Here is an 18765-nt window from a genome sequence, read left to right as displayed (position 1 = left end):
CAATAAAAGAAACATCTATTTTCAATATTTTCATTTACACTTATAAGCGGACATTCATCCACTAGTCTTTCAGTGTAGGGACAAGTGCTTCCCTCTGACTGCGGGTCCACTCATTAGTATTCCATGCAAACCTCCACACCCATAATGCAAAGTGAGTATCACTAGCGTTGGTGTCTCCAAGAGTGGAATGAGAAGCCAGAGAACTTGTGAATCAATTTGAATGAAGTATTACCCTGGAAACTGTAATTTCCCCCCATCTTTACCTTTATCTTGCCTACACTTAATTCAGTAATATTTTTTTAGTGACTCACCTTTATTAAATCTTTCCAGAATATTTATCTTAGTTTTCATAGAAATAAGAACTTTCTTTCCATTTACATTCCATCAGTTTATATTTAATTAAACTATATACTTTTCATCAGAAATACTTTCTTTTAGCCCTCATGTTTAATTAGCCTATACAATGTTTAATTAAAATATGTAACTACAAGAGTGAACACAACTGGCAAAAACAAGCTTGGGAAAAACATAACTGACCTTTGGAAAGCATAGAGCCCAATGGCGGGAGCAGGGTGCCTTCCCCACATCAGGACCCCTGGATGTCCGACGGAGGGAAAAGAGACATTTGTTGTCTATCCAGACGGGTCAGTTGAGGTCTCCTACTCAAGCAGTTTTTTATATTTGTAGAGTTTAAAAACAGACTACTGATTATACATTTAATGTTACACAGTGACTCTTACCATTGATGGACACGTTAACCCATTGCAAGCATTCTGGAGGGCAGTATCTGTCAAAGGCTTACAATGTCATAGCATTTGCCTCAGCAAAGCCATTTTTAATGAAGAAGCATAAGGAAATAATCAAAGATACTGGCAACAATTTCACTCTAAGTTTATCCCACTTTTTTAAATAGTGAAAAATTGGAAAACCCAGGATGTCCGGAGATCTGGGGTTTGGGTGAATTCTGAATAGCCCAAAGATGGAGCCTAATATAATCCCCTTAATGTACAGTATAAGACATTTCCAAAAGAATTCCTGATTTTCTTGGGGAAAGTTTTGAGAGTCACACTGAGTATGGTTTTAGATACTGTTTTCACTTGGAATATTACTATTTTGAGGAAATGAATCACAGAGAACTTGTATTGGCAGTTACGATGCAGGCACAGAAAGCTTTACATTCAAATTTTGTAACAGTAAGCTGTCTGTGGTAAATATGGCTGACCGGCCCACATCTCCTGCCTCTTTATAACATGCCAGCCTGGATGACTGGGGCTAGAAAAGGAATACATTTCCCAGACTCTCTTGTGCTAGGTTCTGGATGTGAATTAGGTTCTTCCAGTTGAGATGTGAAAAGCGGAAGCACAGGCTATCTTCCTACTGCTTGGGCTGTGTGTGCTGTAAAGCTGTGCAGTCGGCTTGAGTCTTCTCTTTCTCTCCCAACATTTACTCATCAGCAAGCTAGCTTTGCCTTTGTATCTAGAAGCCAGGCACTTTCCACCACCACCACCACCACCCTGGTCCATGCCACTACCATCTGTTGCCTGGATTCCTGAGGCAGCCTCCAAACTGGTGCCTTAACTTCTACCCTCGCCTCAAACTGCCACTAACGTGAGTCTGTCCATACCTGAGAACATTTCTGACAGCGAATGCTTCCCATAGAATAAAGCCAAAGCTCTTATAATGACTTAAGGCCCTATATGACAACCCCACCCTTCTGAGGCCCTCCATCATTGCTTCCACTCCACCCGTCTCCTGAACCTGGTTCCGGCTGTCCACACCTCCCTAGAATCCTGCTGGCCCACCCTGTCTCCTGCAACATTCCTAAGTGTCATCTATAGACTCCCCTGGCCCCTTCAAATTCCCATGCACTTGTCACCTTCTAAATACCGTAATTTTCTTACTTGGGTGTACTGTCTCCTTCATCAGAATGGAAGTTCCACCAGGACAGAGACCTTTATGTTCTGTCACTGATGCACCCTAAACTAGAACTATGCCTGGCACACAGTTGGCACTGTCTGTGTGGGGATTTTCCTCAGGTGTTCCAGGGTCCAGTCTTCGGCTCTGAGGTTCTCCAGAGGCAGCTGAGACTGTGGCATTTCTGATCCATGATTGTAGCTACGCTGTGTCTGGAACAGCTCTGTGTAGCTTCTCCACCTTCCTGATGACGGTAGAGGGTGCAGCTCCCCTGCTGGGTCAGTTCTCTGTGGCTCAGGCCTCCAGCTTTCCAATGAGTCCATTAAACTTTTCTGCTTAGAGTACCTAGAACCATTTCTATTTTCTCACTGAACCCTGAAAAGCATACAAGATCAAGTTCTTGGGCCAGTGATGACCAAGACTGCATTTTTTCTGTCTCTTAAATGTAAATGAGCCAAACAGAAGAAAGTCCAAACCCTATTCTGGTTGGGCCAGTGACGGCTCCAATGGAGGGAAGAAGAAACACTTCAGAAGGGCAGCCTGAGGCTGGCTAGAGGGCTACGAGAGCTGCGTTCTATCTCCATTTCTCCGGATGAGATCCCCAAGACCCAGCCTCACTCCAGCCTCCACCGTCCACCACAACTTTGGCAGCTGAACTGCAGTCCAAGAGGAGCTGTTAACATAACATCTGCCACTGGCTGCAGCCACCTCAGGAGGGAAAATGCTGCATCTGTGGAAGCATCCTGCACTAGGCTGGGGATGGGGTGTGGGATAAATAGGCTATGGATGCCACTTTTTTCCATCATGCACTATATGTAAGAAATGTCTCTTTTCCTTCAAAAGGCCAAGTGCCGAGTGATCAGTTCATCTGAAGCGTTTGGGTAGGTCTGGAGGTTTAGGGGACGCTGTCTTTTAATTCTTTCAACTAGCTCAGAAGAATATGAAGTACAAGATGCTTATCAACATAAAAGAACATACATTAGTGAGATAAAGCACATGATAAAACAGCATATTTATGTTATTATATAGACTACACACAATTTTGGAGTTTGAATGTGCAGCAAAATGTGGAAACTGGCTTATTAGAATAAAAGGTAACTGAACATTTTAAAAACTACCTGGATATTATGATTTTAGTACAATAGACAGTATTTTTGGAACAGGGTGGCAACTGTTATGGACTGTCATTCCTGCTTGCCTTGTAACAAATCCCTGTCACAGGCAACAGGATGCCCAGGGCCAGGTGACAAACTGGTCCACCCATCCCTCTCTGCCCGGGCCTGGTCCAAGTGGCTGAGCTCTATCAAAGAGACACAGGGCAAGTCTCCTCTGCCTCTGAAGGATATTCTTCCGTTAAGAGCAGAGTGAGGGGAAAGTTCCTTGGCCGATGTCTACTCTGCTTCCCACTTTGGCTTTGGATGGTCCTTTGAAGAAATGATGCTGAGGTGTAGCAGCCACTTTGTACAACACTGAGGATGGACGAAAATGGATCCTAGAAAATCATGATGACAGTTTGACTGTCACCCAACTCTGACTTCTTGTTACATAAGATAATGACACATCATTACTTATGTCACTATCAGACTAGTTTCCTGTTACTTGTACTGATCACACCCTGATAGAAAGCACTTTTCTGTCTGGTACTAAATAAATACTTTATGTCCACTTTGCTTTAAAAGCAACCCTATTAAAAAGCTACTATCACCTTATTTTTATAGAAAATTAAAAGACAAGTAATTTTCCCCAAACTTACTGGGGGAGTTGGATTCAAACCCAATCGTGACCCACACGTCACTTAATCATGTAGCAAAAAATAAACAAGCCTATAGTTCTCAATCGGTATCTTAACCAAATGCATACACACAGATGCAGGTAGTAATACATTTACTCCCACATATAAATTTAGCTTTGGGCTTTTTACTCCTGTTATTTGCGTTCATTTGTTGGTAGAAAGTATGCTTCAGAGGCTCAGCCAAGGAAGCTAACTTGCCTTATTTTTGCCCCACATTGTTACTGACAACATCCGATTTGTTTTCCAAGGGTACAAAGACACACAGGTCATGGGGACTGTGACACGGGGTCATACATTCAATCCCCAAGATATCTGAAGTAATGAAATGCTGAATCTGAAAACAGTACATGCTTTCTCAAGATTTCTTGAAAAAGTCAAAGAACTAACACTGGAAAACAGAAGGTGTGGAGGTCCAGAGAACAAACAGCAGCTGGACAGTCAAAGCCTGGCCCCAGACCCAACAGATCCACATCTCCAAGGCATCCACTCTGTTCCAGTCTCTACAGTGAGAGAGACCAGGGCAATGCTCACACACGGGCTCTAGGCTAAAGGTGGCGGTGTGGCAACTCAATGTGCATTCCCCGAGAGCTGCTGGCAGGGCAGCTTGAGGGCGCAGGGCAGAAGCCCCAGCTGTGACAAATGAAAAACTGACTTGAAGGACAGAAAGAAGTGAAATTAAAGGAAGGTATTCCTATCCAAAACCTCCAGGGCCACCTAAGCCAGGAGGTGTTCCTATGGAGTCTGTGAGGTTCCTATCTGCTCTGTAGGTGGTGCTGAGCTTTTAACAGGGAGCTGGGACATTGGTATCCGAAACACATGGTGGCAGACTTCCCCTGACCTTCAAGCTGCTCCCCCTGAACCAGGGTAAAGCCCAGCCCTGTGAGCAAGGGTCAAGGGAAGAGAAGCTGCTCCTCCAGAGATGACACATTGAAAGGATCAAGTGTGATGACCTGGTGGGAGAAGCAAGATCACAGAGCCAGGAATTCAGATCACAAATACCAGAAGTATTTGACTTAGTGTGATAATTCTCCATAAGCAGTCATAGGTTACTTCTGAGAAATATTTAAACAAAAGCTAGAGGAGAACTGCTACTCACTGCAGGGTGAGGTGGGGGAGGGAGCCCTGGGACCACTACAGTGCCTAAAGGCATCTGCAGGGGCCGGGAGGAGTTAGGTTTCTTCACTGCTGACAGAACCGAGAGCTGGTGCCTCACAGCAATGGACAGGAGGCACCTATCTAGGAGTGCTCAGGAGAAGACGGGCCCAGTAGGGCCTGAGCCACACCTGCAGAGCATGGGGCCTGGATGTGGGATTTAAGATCGCAGGGACAAAGCAGCTCCACTCAACTCACTCCTTCGGAGAGTCTGGGAACCTCTATTTTCTTTGAAAATAGACTCAAGCAAAGGGAATGAAACTAACATTTATTGAGCGCCTATTGTGTGTCTGGCTTGTGCAAGGAGTGTTCATCAACAACATTCCATTCAATCCTCACACCAACCCCATGAGGTAGGTATTATCCTCATTTTTTGTCAAATGAGGAGTATGAGGCTCAGAAAGGTTAGGTAGTTTGTCCAAGGTCACCCAGCTAATAACAGACAGGGCTGGGACTGAGTCCCGAGTCTCAGATTCACAAATTCCCTGCTTGTTCCCCGACGCTGCCTCTGGGGAGGAAAACGGGAGCAAAAAGCAGCAGCAGCTGACACTTGCTACCCTGAGAAGCAAGATGGCCAGTAAAAGGAGGAGCCTGTATTTTCTGCAGAAACCTCCCCTCCTACCTGGGGAGGATGCAGTCAGTTGAGGAGATAAGACATAAATAAAAAAATAAATAGAAGGGACAAGTCCCCGAGCAGCGAGGATGTGCAGTATCCATGCTGTGAGCAGGTCACCATGCCACACAGCTGCCATGGGAGGCAGCCGCATGTGCCCTGTGGGGAAAACTGGGACAGTGCCGCCAAAGGCTGGAGTGGGTGGGGCCCTTCTGGGTTGCACAGATTTGAGAACAAAAAGTCTGGAGTAGGCAGCAGCCGTGGGCACAGTCCCCAGTCATCCTCCATCTGCTCATTTTACCGGTGTTTGTGATCCAAGAGGGATTCAAAATCGGGGGAACACACAAGCTTGTGCTTTATGTGTCCGAGGACTGTCATCTCACCCATCCTGCTGTCTCCCAGTCCCACGGACACCAGCTCCTGCCAATTGACAGAGATGGTAATGAGAACCACAGCGTCTGTCACTCAGTCCTGTGATTTTAATGTGACAATCCCAGGAACCCACCTCCCGTATTTAGCTGGGACTCAACATTCCTCAACCTCTTGCAGCCTCTGCCCTGACACCATGGGCTCTCACCTGCAGGAAGGAGCAAGTGGTGCCCATGGTGACGTCCAGAGTCACTTTGCCCAGGAGCAGCTGCACCTTTCCCGACCTGCGGATGAGCAGCTTGCCCACCTGACCTTCTGTCAGGGCCGCCAGGGTACAGGCATTCTCTGCCAGCTTGGCTTCCTGTGAAAAGGAACAGGGTGGAAATGGGTAAAGAGCCATCCCCTCCATCCTTCATGAACAAACCTTTTCTGAAAGGAAGGCATCAGCCCTAACTGAGAGAAGGTGTTCCCCAAGAGGGCCCTTTCCTAGAGCTGCCTAACACTTGTTCAAAAACAGAGAAAAAAAAGCCCACAGCAAACAAATGAGCAAATAAAACACTGACAACTGTTGAAGCTGGGCAAGAGTGCGTTAAGAGTTTACATTCTCTCATTTGGGTATGTCTGAAGTACCACTGTGAAAAGTAAACACACGTCATGGGGGCTGAAGTACAAAGCCCCAAGCCCTCATGGGTAGAAAGAACAAACGTGTACTGCTTCTGAGTTTCAGTGTGGGCCGCACGCCTCTGCCCCCCACTGCCCCAGGTCTGCTTCCCTTCCTGGTCCCGCACGTTTCCACGAACTCGTTCCTGAGCATACCCGGTCTTTCTCCTGCTTCACGACCACCACCTGTCCGTCCTCGCTCTGCACCTCCGTCTTGATAGGCTTGACGTCCTGAGTAGGCGGCTGGCCAGGGAGTGTGTCTGGCAGCTGGAGGAACAGCAGCTCTTCCTCATGTGTGAGGCTCAGCTCCCTGAGCAGCTCTGCCACAGACCTGTCCTTCGGGAGGCTGGGGGTCTTTCTGGCTGCACTGGGGGGAGCCTTCATCTTGGCCTCCTCTTCCTCATCTCGTGGCTCCTCTTTCACTGCCCATGGTTAATGTGAATGGAGGGGCTATCATCACGTGGCCACCCTCTGTGCAACCTCAGTCCCCACCCCTTCATCCCACCCTGTCTGCCTGTCACTCTTCCAGGAAGCTGGAGGGAAACACTGCTTATAAAGAGGGGTCCAGTTGTGAGTTGTGTGACTTATCTAAAAAGGGATACCTCAGGCGAGACCCATCAATCCATATCGGCACGAACCCTCAGAGAGCGAGAATTCAGCATCTTTGTTCAGGCCGTGTATTTTACAGCGGAGTGGGAGAGGACCTGCTTATGAGCAGTAGTCTGGGAGGCTCATTCCTAGTGGGGAGTCCCATGGGGCAGCAACAGAAAAGGAGCTGTTATTTGGCACAGAGTACCTTTCACCATGGGCACATCCACCTCCATGTCCTCCTCCTTAGGGCCAGTCAGATGAGGTTTAACATCTGAGTCTTCATTCTCTTCCTTAAAAAGCCACCCTGAGTGAGCCAGCGGCAGCTGCACAGGCATGTTTCGAGTGTCATTCCTCAGCCCAGGGTCATCGATGAACTGCCAAAGAAGAGCCTGGGATGGTCACATGGCCTGGCCAGGAGTCTGCATACCCTGGTCCTAACTGATGACTCCTGCTGCTCACCAGGCTTCCGGGCATCAAGGAGCAACTCTTCCCATCCCTGGCTCCCTGGAGGGCCCCACCACCACCCCACCTTCACCACCTACATCATCCTTCTCTAGCATGCGCAGGATCTGCTTAGTTTCCTCATCCGTCTCCCTCTTCTCTTTTTTGATGTTTATGATGTGAGAGGGCCCCACGTCTGACACATCCACCGTCTTATCCCAGCTCCCTGTGGGAAATCACCAGTGCACCCGGAGTAAGGAAGAGGCTGATGGCAAGAAAAACAAACTGGGAGCAGGGAGCTCTTGCCCTTCTGTTGGGCAGTCTGAATGGAAACCCCCAGATTTCATCTTCCCAGAACCCCGTAGCTTTGTACCCTTTTTCTTCATCATTTCAGCTGGGCCCTGCTCAAAGATAGAGTGGGACTGGATCACTTCTGGGCGACCGCGGCCCCGTCCATGCCCCTCTCGCTGTCGGTCTCGATCTCTTTCCCGCTTCTCCTTCTTGATGGTTACTTCTTCCCTGGGCCTGGAGAAGAGAACAGACTATGCCTCAGTGAACTGGCCTTACTCTCCACCACTCTACGCCATCGAGGAGGGGTATTTATGAGCCAGACTCCATCATGAGAGGCAGGCCCAACCCGAAGTCTAGCACCCTTCCACTTCCTTGATGGGGCAGTCTTTTCAGTTTGTTCAACTTCACCTTCTTGTTTGACAGTGTATATTCAGACTGTAACTCAAAAGCTGAATTGTAGAGACTCCCCCTGTATGTCGATTTTTTTTTTTTGACTGAAAATAGGAAAACAGTGATGCAAAAGAACTTAAGGGAAAACTTGTTACATCTTTGTCTAAACTAGTGGCTCTCAACTCTGGCTGTACAAGATAATCAGTCTGTTTCATCACAAACATGTTTAATCAAAATTTCAAGGGAGGGACTCCCAAGCATCAGTATTTCTAAAAATCTTGTGCATTAGAATCACCTGGGAGCCAGGCTTGAAAAATCATTAGTGAAAATAACCATACACACAAATTCAAATTACTGAGCCACATATCTAAGTATTTCCCAAAAGACGTGAATCAAGCAAATAAGGGACAAGTATTCAGCAGGCCTAGCTACTTACTCTTCCTTGATCTTCCGACTGATGATATTTGGAGTGAAGGTTTTCTGAAAGTAAACAGGAGTCACTTATTTGGTAAATTCTGATCCCAAAGTAGAGAATAAAAAATTCCCAAAGGACATCTTCCATGGACCAAGACCACAATGGCTCTCTTCTGCACATACTACACTGTTGTCAAAGATTTAGAGAGAGAGAGACAAGTGCTTAAAAAGGGGGAACATCATGTGGTGGCAGTGGAGTTGCATACACAAGAAAGGAGCAACCAAAACACCACTTAGACTAGCAGGCTCAGCTTCTGCCATCTGAAAGGAGGTCACTTGGGACTTCTAGAAGCAAAGGAACTTACCTAATCTCACTTCCCTTTAAACTGCTATAGAGATCAGTCAGTATCATAGAGAAAGAGGTCTGGCAGCAAAGCTCAAGTGGGAAAGACAGATCGGCCAGCACTCAGTTGATCAGTTAAGACTGCCCTCAGAATTTCCCAAGGTACATTTAAGTCTTTGAAAACTGGCTGCTTTATTCATCTGTCATCACTAACCCCAAACCCCAGTCCAGGGCTACCTTTTACATCTACAGTCATAAACATAATAGGAGAGGACACAGAGCCTCTCACCCCATGCGTAGGATTCGTTATACTCTAGATCAGAAATCTGCACAGTGGGATCCATGGCGAATTCAGAACTCTCCAAAACTGCAGGCAAAGTTTATACCTGTGTGGCTTAGCAGGTTTCTTTAAAAGGAGTCCAAAACACCCAGAAAAAGGAAATCTGCTCAGGTTACTCTTACACTAATTAGGATTATCTGCCTTTCAGCCTAAGGACCATGTCAACACCTCGTACCCAGTATCCAGACTTGAAAGTACAACAGGCTCCCCAGAATTCGCGGGCAGGAGTCTGGGGACGAGATTCGCGACGCCAAACACCATGCCTGGAACACGGTAGGCCCTCTGTGAACATTACCCGAGATCTGGATCTCAAGGCAGAGGGTTTGTTTAGAAAGGTGCCGTTAGGTACCTTCTTGACTCCCCCGAGGGTGAGGTCCCTGGAGCGGATGGAGGGAAGGCGGCCCGGCGAGAGGGGAGGCGCCGGCCTCCGGCCGATGAGTCCACGAGCCCCAGAGAGGAGAGGTCGAGACGCTCCCGAAGCGCCAGGCTCGCCCGCAGCATTTCCTTCCGACATGTTGCCTGGGGCAGAGAGACAGACAGAAAGAGAGAAAGAGAGAAAGAGAGAGAGAGAGAGAGAGAGAGAGAGAAAAGGGGCAACGAAGTCACTCAAGGGGGGCAGCCTCGCGGGCCCAGGGCGGAACCCCACCCACGTGGCCTCCCACCCCCAGTCCGCACGGCCCTCCGCCGCGTGTCAGCTCCTCCCCCTCCCACGTGGCGAGCGTCCCCGGCCCACCCGGCTGAGAGCCTGGGCTCGTCCTGTCCCCAGGCCGCCGGCCAGGCACGAGGTGGAGCGCACCCCAGCGCACCGGGGCCGCGGCTCCACAGCACTCGCGTCCCTGCTTCACCTCCGAGGCAGCCCGCAGCCGGCCCTTGGCCTCGTCGCCGGGCGGAAGTCTGCGTGGCAGGGCCCGGGCGCCGCCATCTTGCCGCGGGGCGGAAGTGAGGTCGATGGGCGGGGCCGGGCCACAGTATTTATCCGGCGGCGCTTCGCTCCCCTCCGCCTTCTCTTCCCGGTTCTTCCCGGAGTCGGGAAAAGCTGGGTTGAGAGGGCGAAAAAGGAAGAGGGGTCTGGTCCAAGTTACGCCGCGGTGCACGTCTAGGGTTTGGCCCTGAGTGGGGCGGGGGCGACCAACTCGGGGTCTGAGGGCCCTGGCAGCCGTCACGGCGCAGTGGAGGCATTGGACGCGGCGGAGCCTTTGCGAGCAGTGGAGTCACGCTCGGGACGGGGCGAGGGGCCAGGGGCGCGGGACAGAGGACGAGACCCGGACTCAGAGTCTGAGAACCCCGGCCGGGCGGAGCCGAGCCGCGACCGCGGGCTGCACGATGACCTTGGAGTGGTCACTGCACCTCCGAGCCGCCGTCTTGCCCACGCTCGGGGGTCCTTTCCCTGGACTTCCGCTGCGGTCGTGCGGTGGGGCTGTGGGCGCCGCGCTGGAGCAGCTGCCGGGACGAACCGCGTCCCTAACGGCCACCTCCCTGGGCTCCTGCCGGCCGTGTATGCGCCCGTGGGCCAAGCCTGGAACCTGAGAAACGAAGTTTGCTCTACTGGGAGGGACGAATTTAAAGAACTGTTACTGTGACTCCGACGTTTGCAATTGAACATAAAAAATGTTCTTCACTGTTACCTATTTACGCCACCCCGCAAACCATCTAATAACATTACGGAAACATTTCTGCTAGAATTCCACATTGAATGCTATTAAAACTCCTGTAATCCAGTCCCCTTCACGGAGCCCTCATATTGTTGCCACAATTTAGGAGTCAGTCCTCCCTTTTTCGAATCACGTCTTTGTTGTGTGTCAAACAACTGCGTAATTCTCTAGTGCCTATGTCACGATTTGTCAAACTTCCTGTTTGGACATTTAAGTTTCTTTTCCCTGTTGTAAAAAACACTGTAGCGAACACCTGCTGCATTTAATGGTTTCCCTAGGACAAATCCCAGACCTGTGAAAACTGGCCAAAAGATATCCTTTTTTAACTAGTTTTTAGATTTTGAGGTAATAGTAGATACCTATGCAGTTTTAAGAAATAACTCAGAGATCCCAAGTACCCTTTACTCAGTTTCCCTCAGTAGTTAACATACCACAAAATTATAGTAGCACAACCAAAATATTGACAGTGAGTGATACAGTCAAAATACAAGACATTTCCATCACCGCAAGGATCTCTCTAGTTGCCCTTTCATAGCCATACATCTCTCCCACCCTCTGGCAAGCACTAATCTGTTCTTCATTTTTATGCTTTTGTTATTTCAAAAGTGTAAGTCATTCAAATATGGAATCTTACAGTATGAGACTACTTGGGATTGCTTTTTTCACTCAGCATAATTCCCTGGAGTTATTTTGCATGTCTCACTAGTTCATTTCTTTTTTCGTTCAACCATTCACCCTTTAAAGGACATCTGGGTTGTTCCCAGTTTTTTATTCTTACAAGTTAAGCAGTATGAACATACATATATAGATTTTTATGTGCTATAAATCTAAGTTTTCATTTCTCTGCCCATGAGTGCAGTTGTTGGGTCAAACAGTAGTTGTATGCTTAGTATTATAAGAAACTGCCAAACTCTTTCCACAGTTACTGTATCATTTTGAACATGCACATATTATGGTTCATATTGCCAAATTGCTTCAGAAAAGGTTGTGCTAATACGCATCAACACTAAGAATATACATATATAGGAATGTATATAATACCTTGCCACATCCTTTTGAGTACTGCTTCTTAGAATTTTTAACTTTTTTGCCTATTTAATAATATATTGATATTATATCAATGTCATGTTAGTTTCTAGTCAGCCTTTTTTCAACTTTTTTTGTCCAGATTGGTTTTACAGTAACCAAATTTAACTAAAGAAATTAGTTCTGATTGGACGCGGAACCTTAGGTTCCGATTGGAGCACTAGATGAAATTGCTTTGATTTCATTGTGTGGGCTTTGAGGTCCACCAGCCTTTTAGCAGTGTCTGGAATTTTTTTTTTTTTACAAAGATACAGAAAATTTTGAAAAGCACAAGGAAGAAAAACATTCACTATTATTCCACCAACTGTTCTATATACTTGAAATTGTTTTCTATGCATTACAGATTTTTAAAACTTGAAACATATTACATATGGCTCTATAATGTGTTTGTTTCTCTTAATATGTCATAAACATTTTTCTGAGTTATTAAATATTCCTCTAAATTATGATTTTTAATGGCTAAATAGTACTCCGTATTGTTGTCTTGCACCATAATTTATTTAACCAGTTTCCTTCTTGCAATGCTTATTGGATTTCTACAGCATTTCTTCACCCTGAAAAGACAAGAGTAGTCTTACAGCAAGCCTTCTACCTTTGACATTTTGGAGTTTACTTCCTAACAATAATAATTATAATTTCCCATTAAGAATGTTCTCTGACTTTCCCTCTAATTAGGCTAATGTACTTTTGGCACCATGCTGCTTTCTTTATTTGCTCCAACACCTTCCCCTTCATTTTCTCCTGAGCAGTGTTCTTTCTTTTATCTAGTCCCAGAAGAAACTTATAAATCATCCAGCTGAATCCAGGATAATCACATCTGTGATTCTAGCAAATCTTAATTTTTTAATAATGTTTTGTTGCATTTTGTTTTTACATATTTCATAGTAAAATCTCATTCTTACCTGATAATTTAATGAAACTAATAATCCAATCCTTAAGAACAAATGAAGTTTTTTGGGTCTAAATGCAGAGGTACGAACAGATTCTCTCAAAAGTCTGTTCCTGTGAATTCTTGATGGAAATACTAAATGAATAAGGAACTGTTTTGAATATGTATTAGTAGAATAAAAGGAATGTGTGGCATGAAAATGCTATCCAAGTTCAAGCTGTTACATGTTCGTTATGAGTAATTAATCCTGATTTGTTTGTATCCTTTTGCAGGCCGCTTATTTGCTAGTACCTCCTCATCTCCTTGGCCTCTAAACATTGGAGAGCTCTAGGATTCAGTCCTCAGAACACTTCCCTTTTTTCTCTATACTTACTTCCTTGGCAACGATCCAGTTTTTTTGTCTTCAAATCATGCGCTGTATGCTGATGACTTCTCAGTGCTTATATCAGTCTGGACCTCTAAACTCCAGGTGTGTATCTGCCTATCCCACACCTCCACTTGTCTGCTAAGCATCTCAAACCTATATCCACATCCAAAGTTTTGATCTCCTCAAACTACTTCAAAGTGTTCCCCATCTCAGAACATTGTAACCCTATCCCTCTAGTAGTTCAAGTAGAAAATCCTGCAGTTACTCCTGACTGTTCTCTTTTGCTCCTGCAATACAGCTAATAGGTCAGCTCTTCCAGATACATCTGGAATCTTACCACTTCTCACAGCTTTTCGCTGACATCACCCTGGTTCAGGCCACCATCATTTTTTGTTGTGATTATAATAGCCTCATACCAACCTCCCTGCTTCCACCTGGGACCCCTCAGTCTAGTTTCAACCTAGTGTAATTCACATATTTCACATCAGGTTGTGTTCCTGCTCTAAACTTCCCAATGACTTCCCATCTCAGAGTAAACCCAGAGGCTTTGGACTGACCTAACCTAGCCCTGCATAATCTGTCCCTCCCTCCACATCTCTGTCCTCGGCTCCATCTGCACGCTCCCCTCACTCATTCTGCTCCAGCCACCTTGGTTGCCTGGCTGTATCTGGAGCAAACTGGCTTGCTTCTGCTTCAGGGCCTCTGCAGCTGCTACCTAGAATGCTCTTCCCCCACGCAATTCTTCATGGCTCCCTCCCTCCCTCCCTCCCTCCCTTCAGTCATGTTTTTTGTCCCCAAAGTCACCTTTTCAAGGAGAACTTCTCTGATGGCCCTATTTAAACTTGTTAAAAAAAAATCCCCACACCCCTGACATCCCTATCCGTATTTACTGACTCATTTTTCTCATAGCACTTATCACCACCTAATAGTCTATAAGGCTGGTTTGTCTGGCTTTCCCCTGCGTAACAGTGAGCCTATAAGAGCAAGGAACTTTTTCCCTCCTGCTACAGAATCCTCATTGTCTGAAACAGTGTCTGATATGCAGTGAGCACCCAGTAAATTTTTGTTGAATGAATGAATGAATTCCAGTTTGTGGTGAGACGAAGTAGCAAATCTGGATGTGCACTGGAGAAATAAGGGTGCACTGTTTCCAGGTGGATTGCATCAGTGATTTAATGTTGACACCAATCGTGTGAAAGCCATCAGTGCCCTGCATTCTCATGTCTTCTCTATGAGTTCTTCTGTACTGCAGGTCCCCAATAAGGCAAGTGTGACAAACACTGAGTGGGTGGAGGGAAGCCTTCTCGGCACAGTGGCAGTTTCGTCTGAGTCCACATGTCTAAGTCTCGTCCCCTGGATCTTGCTGCTCTGTGCGCAGTGGTACTCTACCTCAGGTGTAACTCGGTGGCTCTTCTGGTTCCATGACTCTATCAGATGAGTCACCCCACTCCCCATTTCCCTGGTGGATCTTTCTTTATCATCCTCCATCTTCTTCCCCTGAAGTTTATTTTGCCCCTCCAACATTTCATCAGTGTCTCTTCCTTAGCTTTGCAGAAACCCTAAACATAATTCAGCATTTTTCCATGTCTTAAAGTTGTTGAATACATAAGTAAAAAAAAAACACAACTCACTTCTGATATTCTTTAGTTGAGTGCATACTCAGAAATGTGTCCAGCTTTTAGAATGACTTTAATGCTCTTAAGTAAGTTCAAAATATGTGACTGGTGAGGGGTGTAGGAGGTCTAATCATAATTTCAAACAGGTAAAATAAATAGGCATTGGGAAATTCACATAGTTCTTGTAGATGGTTACTGCCCACTCCTGTCATTGCCATTCCGTGTAAGTAAACAAGGTGGCTGGTAGGGACTGTCTCAATGTATATGCATTCATTGACTCATGAAATTTTCACACTTAGTTCAACCTTGAGGAAATACAGGTGAACATTTTGAGTTTATAAATGTTAAGACTATAGGTTTTTTTCTCTTACAGCCTCATTTTCCATTACCCTAGTCTCTATATTTGCTCTGTGTCCTTCTACCACACAGAATCTGGCTTTATACTCAGACCTAAATTTGAATGTAGTTTTATTTCTTATGGACTGAGTCTCATTTCCCACCATCTGCCTTTTAAAAATGGAGTTGATGGTCTAGGTTAAAAATGGAGTTGATGAAGGCTGTTGTAAGAATCGCATGCCTGACACTGTGTCTTGGTGCTTAATAAATGATTTTGTTACTACTGTAATCTTAGCTAGGATAGAATATTGAATATGGAAACTTCCAAGCATGCACAAAAAAGGAGAGAATGCCTCTCTGCATCTCAAAGTAGCCAGCTTCAATGGTTATTTACCTGTGCTGATCTTGTTCACCTGTACTTCCACCACCCAGAGTATTTTGAAACAAATCACAGTTATCATGCCATTCATACATTAATATTATAACAGATAGCTCTAAAGGATGTTCTTTTAAGATAATAGCCATAAAATAGCATTATCAGAGCTAATAATTCCTTATTACCATAAAAAATCCAGTTAATATTCAAATTTCCCAATTGTCAAATTTTTTTTGAAGTTTGTTTAAATCAAAATCCACATTTAGGTCCAGACCCTTTAGCATTTTATTGGAAGCATAATTAAAGTGTGGGAAGAGATTTTTGCTGTAAGAATGTTCATTACAGTTGTTATTTAGAGTGGAGAAAAAGTAAAATAACTTAATCACAGAAGAGGAAGAGATTGGTTCCCCCCAATTGGTGTATGACCTGACCTGACAATAAGTATACACAGTAATTTAAAACAACACTGTAGAAAGCTATGTAATGATCAGAAAAAGTATTAGTGAGTAAAAAAGCAGGTTACACCTTAAGAATGCAGCAGCCCAGTTTGAAAAAGACAGATGCACCCCTATATTTATCACAGCACTATTTACAATAGCCAAGAAATGGAAGCAACCTAAGTGTCCATCAGTAGATGAATGGATAAAGAAGATGTGGTACATATACACAGTGGAATATTATTCAGCCAGAAGAAGAAAACAAATCCTACCATTTGCAACAACATGGATGGAGCTAGAGGGGATTATGCTCAGTGAAATAAGCCAGGTGGAGAAAGACAAGTACCAAATGATTTCACTCATATATGGCATATAAGAACAAAGGAAAAACTGAAGGAATAAAACAGCAGCAGAATCACAGAACCCAAGAATGGACTAACAGTTACCAAAGGGAAAGGGACTGGGGAGGATGGGTGGGAAGGGAGGGAGAGGTGGGGGGGAAGAAGAAAGGGGGATTATGATTAGCATGTATAATGTGTGTGGGGGCATGGGGAGGGCTGTGCAACACAGAAGACAAGTAGTGATTCTATAGCATCTTACTACGCTGATGGACAGTGACTAATGGGGTAGGTGGGGGGGACTTGATGAAGGGGGGAGTCTAGTAAACATAATGTTCCTCATGTAACTGTAGATTAATGATACCAAAAAAAAAGCAGGTTATAAAACAGTATCTACATTTTCTATCTTAGTTAACGAAGTATATATGTCAAACGCCTATTTTCTGAATGGTGGGGAACTGAGAGATTTTAACTCTCTCGTAACTCTTAGAATTAAACCTTTTCATCTGTCTACAATGATCACATATTATTTGTGTAATAAAAAGCCATTAAAAATAAAAATGCTGCAGAAGCACGTCTTGGCAGTTGATTTCATATAGAGTTAGTTATATTGGGCTAAGAAAGCACTAGGCTTTCTTCTTACCATGTGTTATCCCATGTGATTTGCAGGGAAGTCCTCAGGCAGAAGAGGCAGAAGCCCTGAGAGGGTTTGTACCCTCACCTGAGCCAGCACACAGCTCCACAAAGCGCATTCCGGTGGCCGTCATACACTGCTTGGGACACATGACCTCCTGCATTGTCCAAGTGCCATCCTGAGAAGGTGGGAGGCACAGGTGTGCTGGGACTAGCCTCCTTTTACGGAGAGGGAGACCGCTCTCACGGAGAACCTGACTCCGCACACCACCCCTCAGATCGGTCGGTGGGCCAAGTCTTGGTCCAGATGTCCGGTGCTGGCTGGCTGTAACTATGAGATTACGTTTTGCATCTCTTAGGAGTTCCAACATCTCAGTGTAGGTGTGTGAGGGGCGGGACCTGCTTGTGTCTGGCTTAGGGAGTGCTCAGTCCTGCCTCAGTGAAACACACCACCCCACATTCTGTGGTTCCAGGTCTGACCAAACTGGCTCAGGTCCTCGGCACCCATTTAGGCTTCTGATCATTTTTGCTTTCTGTGAACTGTTCCCTTTCTGCCCTCCTCTAACCTTTGCTGCCCATGTCTGCAGTCCCTCAGTCCCTCTCAGTGAGCATCCCTTACACTCAGCACGTGTCTTTACTCCCTGGCAGTGCTTACCTGGGACCTGCGTGGTCTGTCTGCTGTTCCTGCCCTGAGCCCTCCCTACCCCCACCTCCCTTCTGCTTCCCTGGTTTCCTTCCGGCTGGACTCCACCTGCTCTCTGGAGCCGGTCCTGACTCGTCCTTCACTAAGTTCTTACTTGAATCCTGTAATTTAATTGTATTCTCGTTGTGCTCTAATAGTGTCCATTCTTTCTCCCCTAAAAGACAGTGGGCTCCTTGCAGCTAGACACCATCTATAATGCTGGGTGACTGTGTACTGCCTGTGTACCAGGCCCAGAGCTTAAGTGATGTACATAGTTTCTCATTTAATGATAACAAACCTGTGCTATTATCCCACTTGACAGATGAAGAAACCGAACCTGTGAGACGTTGAGTGACCTGTCCAATGTCACCCAGCTAGAAAGTGATACAGCAAGAATTGTAATGATGTCTGTCTAACTGTAAAGCCTGAGCTTTCGACACTGCACACACTTTGTCACTGTTCATTGCTAGTTCTTCACAGTGGTGTCTCCAAGGGTCCTGTCCATAAGAAAACAGGTAGTACTCTCTGGATGAAGCCCCTGGGGCTTGGTTCCTCTGAGCCCAGATGGTTGGCAGGGATGGGAACAAGCTGAGCTCTGCGTGTGCCTCCGACCTCGCTTTCTTGCCTCTGTTTGCCCTTCACTGCTTCTCTCTCTCTCTCTCTCTCTCTCTCTCTCTCTCTCTCTCTCTCTCTCTCTCTCTCTCTCTCTCTCTCTCTCTCACTCTCTCTCTCTCTCCTTTTCCCTGGAGACCCTTAAGCAGCTGGAGGATTCTTCCTAGATGATCAGGGATCCCTGGGGCTGTAGGTCTGCTATCTCCTGACGGAGTTGGTAAGAAAATGGAGTCATGGATCAGGTCCAAGGAGAGAATTCCTACTGAAGACAGAACCCCACCCCACCAGCTCCCAGACCCCGTTGGGATCCTTCCCCTTCACAGCTCCCTTCTCTTCCCCCAATCAGAATCCTTGCTTTGGGGCTCCTGAGCCCTTAGGCTAAGCCCCACCCCTCTCCCAGCATCCTAAAGTTTGGGGCTGCATTCAAGTGA

General features: G+C 46.1%; 1 protein-coding gene across 1 annotated transcript; it reads right to left on the bottom strand.

Moving 5' to 3' along the window:
• Nucleotides 1-5590: 5590 nt before the first annotated feature.
• POLR3D (RNA polymerase III subunit D) lies at nucleotides 5591-10228 on the bottom strand. The gene is made up of 9 exons (XM_017653861.3): nucleotides 10044-10228; nucleotides 9660-9829; nucleotides 8650-8693; nucleotides 7906-8057; nucleotides 7634-7758; nucleotides 7297-7465; nucleotides 6657-6922; nucleotides 6049-6201; nucleotides 5591-5891 (listed from the first exon to the last, which is right to left on the bottom strand). Exons 2-9 carry the CDS (start codon nucleotides 9822-9824, stop codon nucleotides 5769-5771), a joined length of 1197 nt encoding a protein of 398 aa, XP_017509350.3. The 5' UTR covers nucleotides 9825-9829; nucleotides 10044-10228; the 3' UTR covers nucleotides 5591-5768.
• Between the last annotated feature and the right edge of the window lie 8537 nt (nucleotides 10229-18765).

The sequence above is a fragment of the Manis javanica genome, chromosome 3 (assembly GCF_040802235.1).
Source record: "Manis javanica isolate MJ-LG chromosome 3, MJ_LKY, whole genome shotgun sequence".
Classification (NCBI taxonomy): Eukaryota; Metazoa; Chordata; class Mammalia; order Pholidota; family Manidae; genus Manis; species Manis javanica.
Note: the sequence above shows the minus strand (reverse complement) of the source record. Positions and strands in the feature narration are given on the sequence as shown.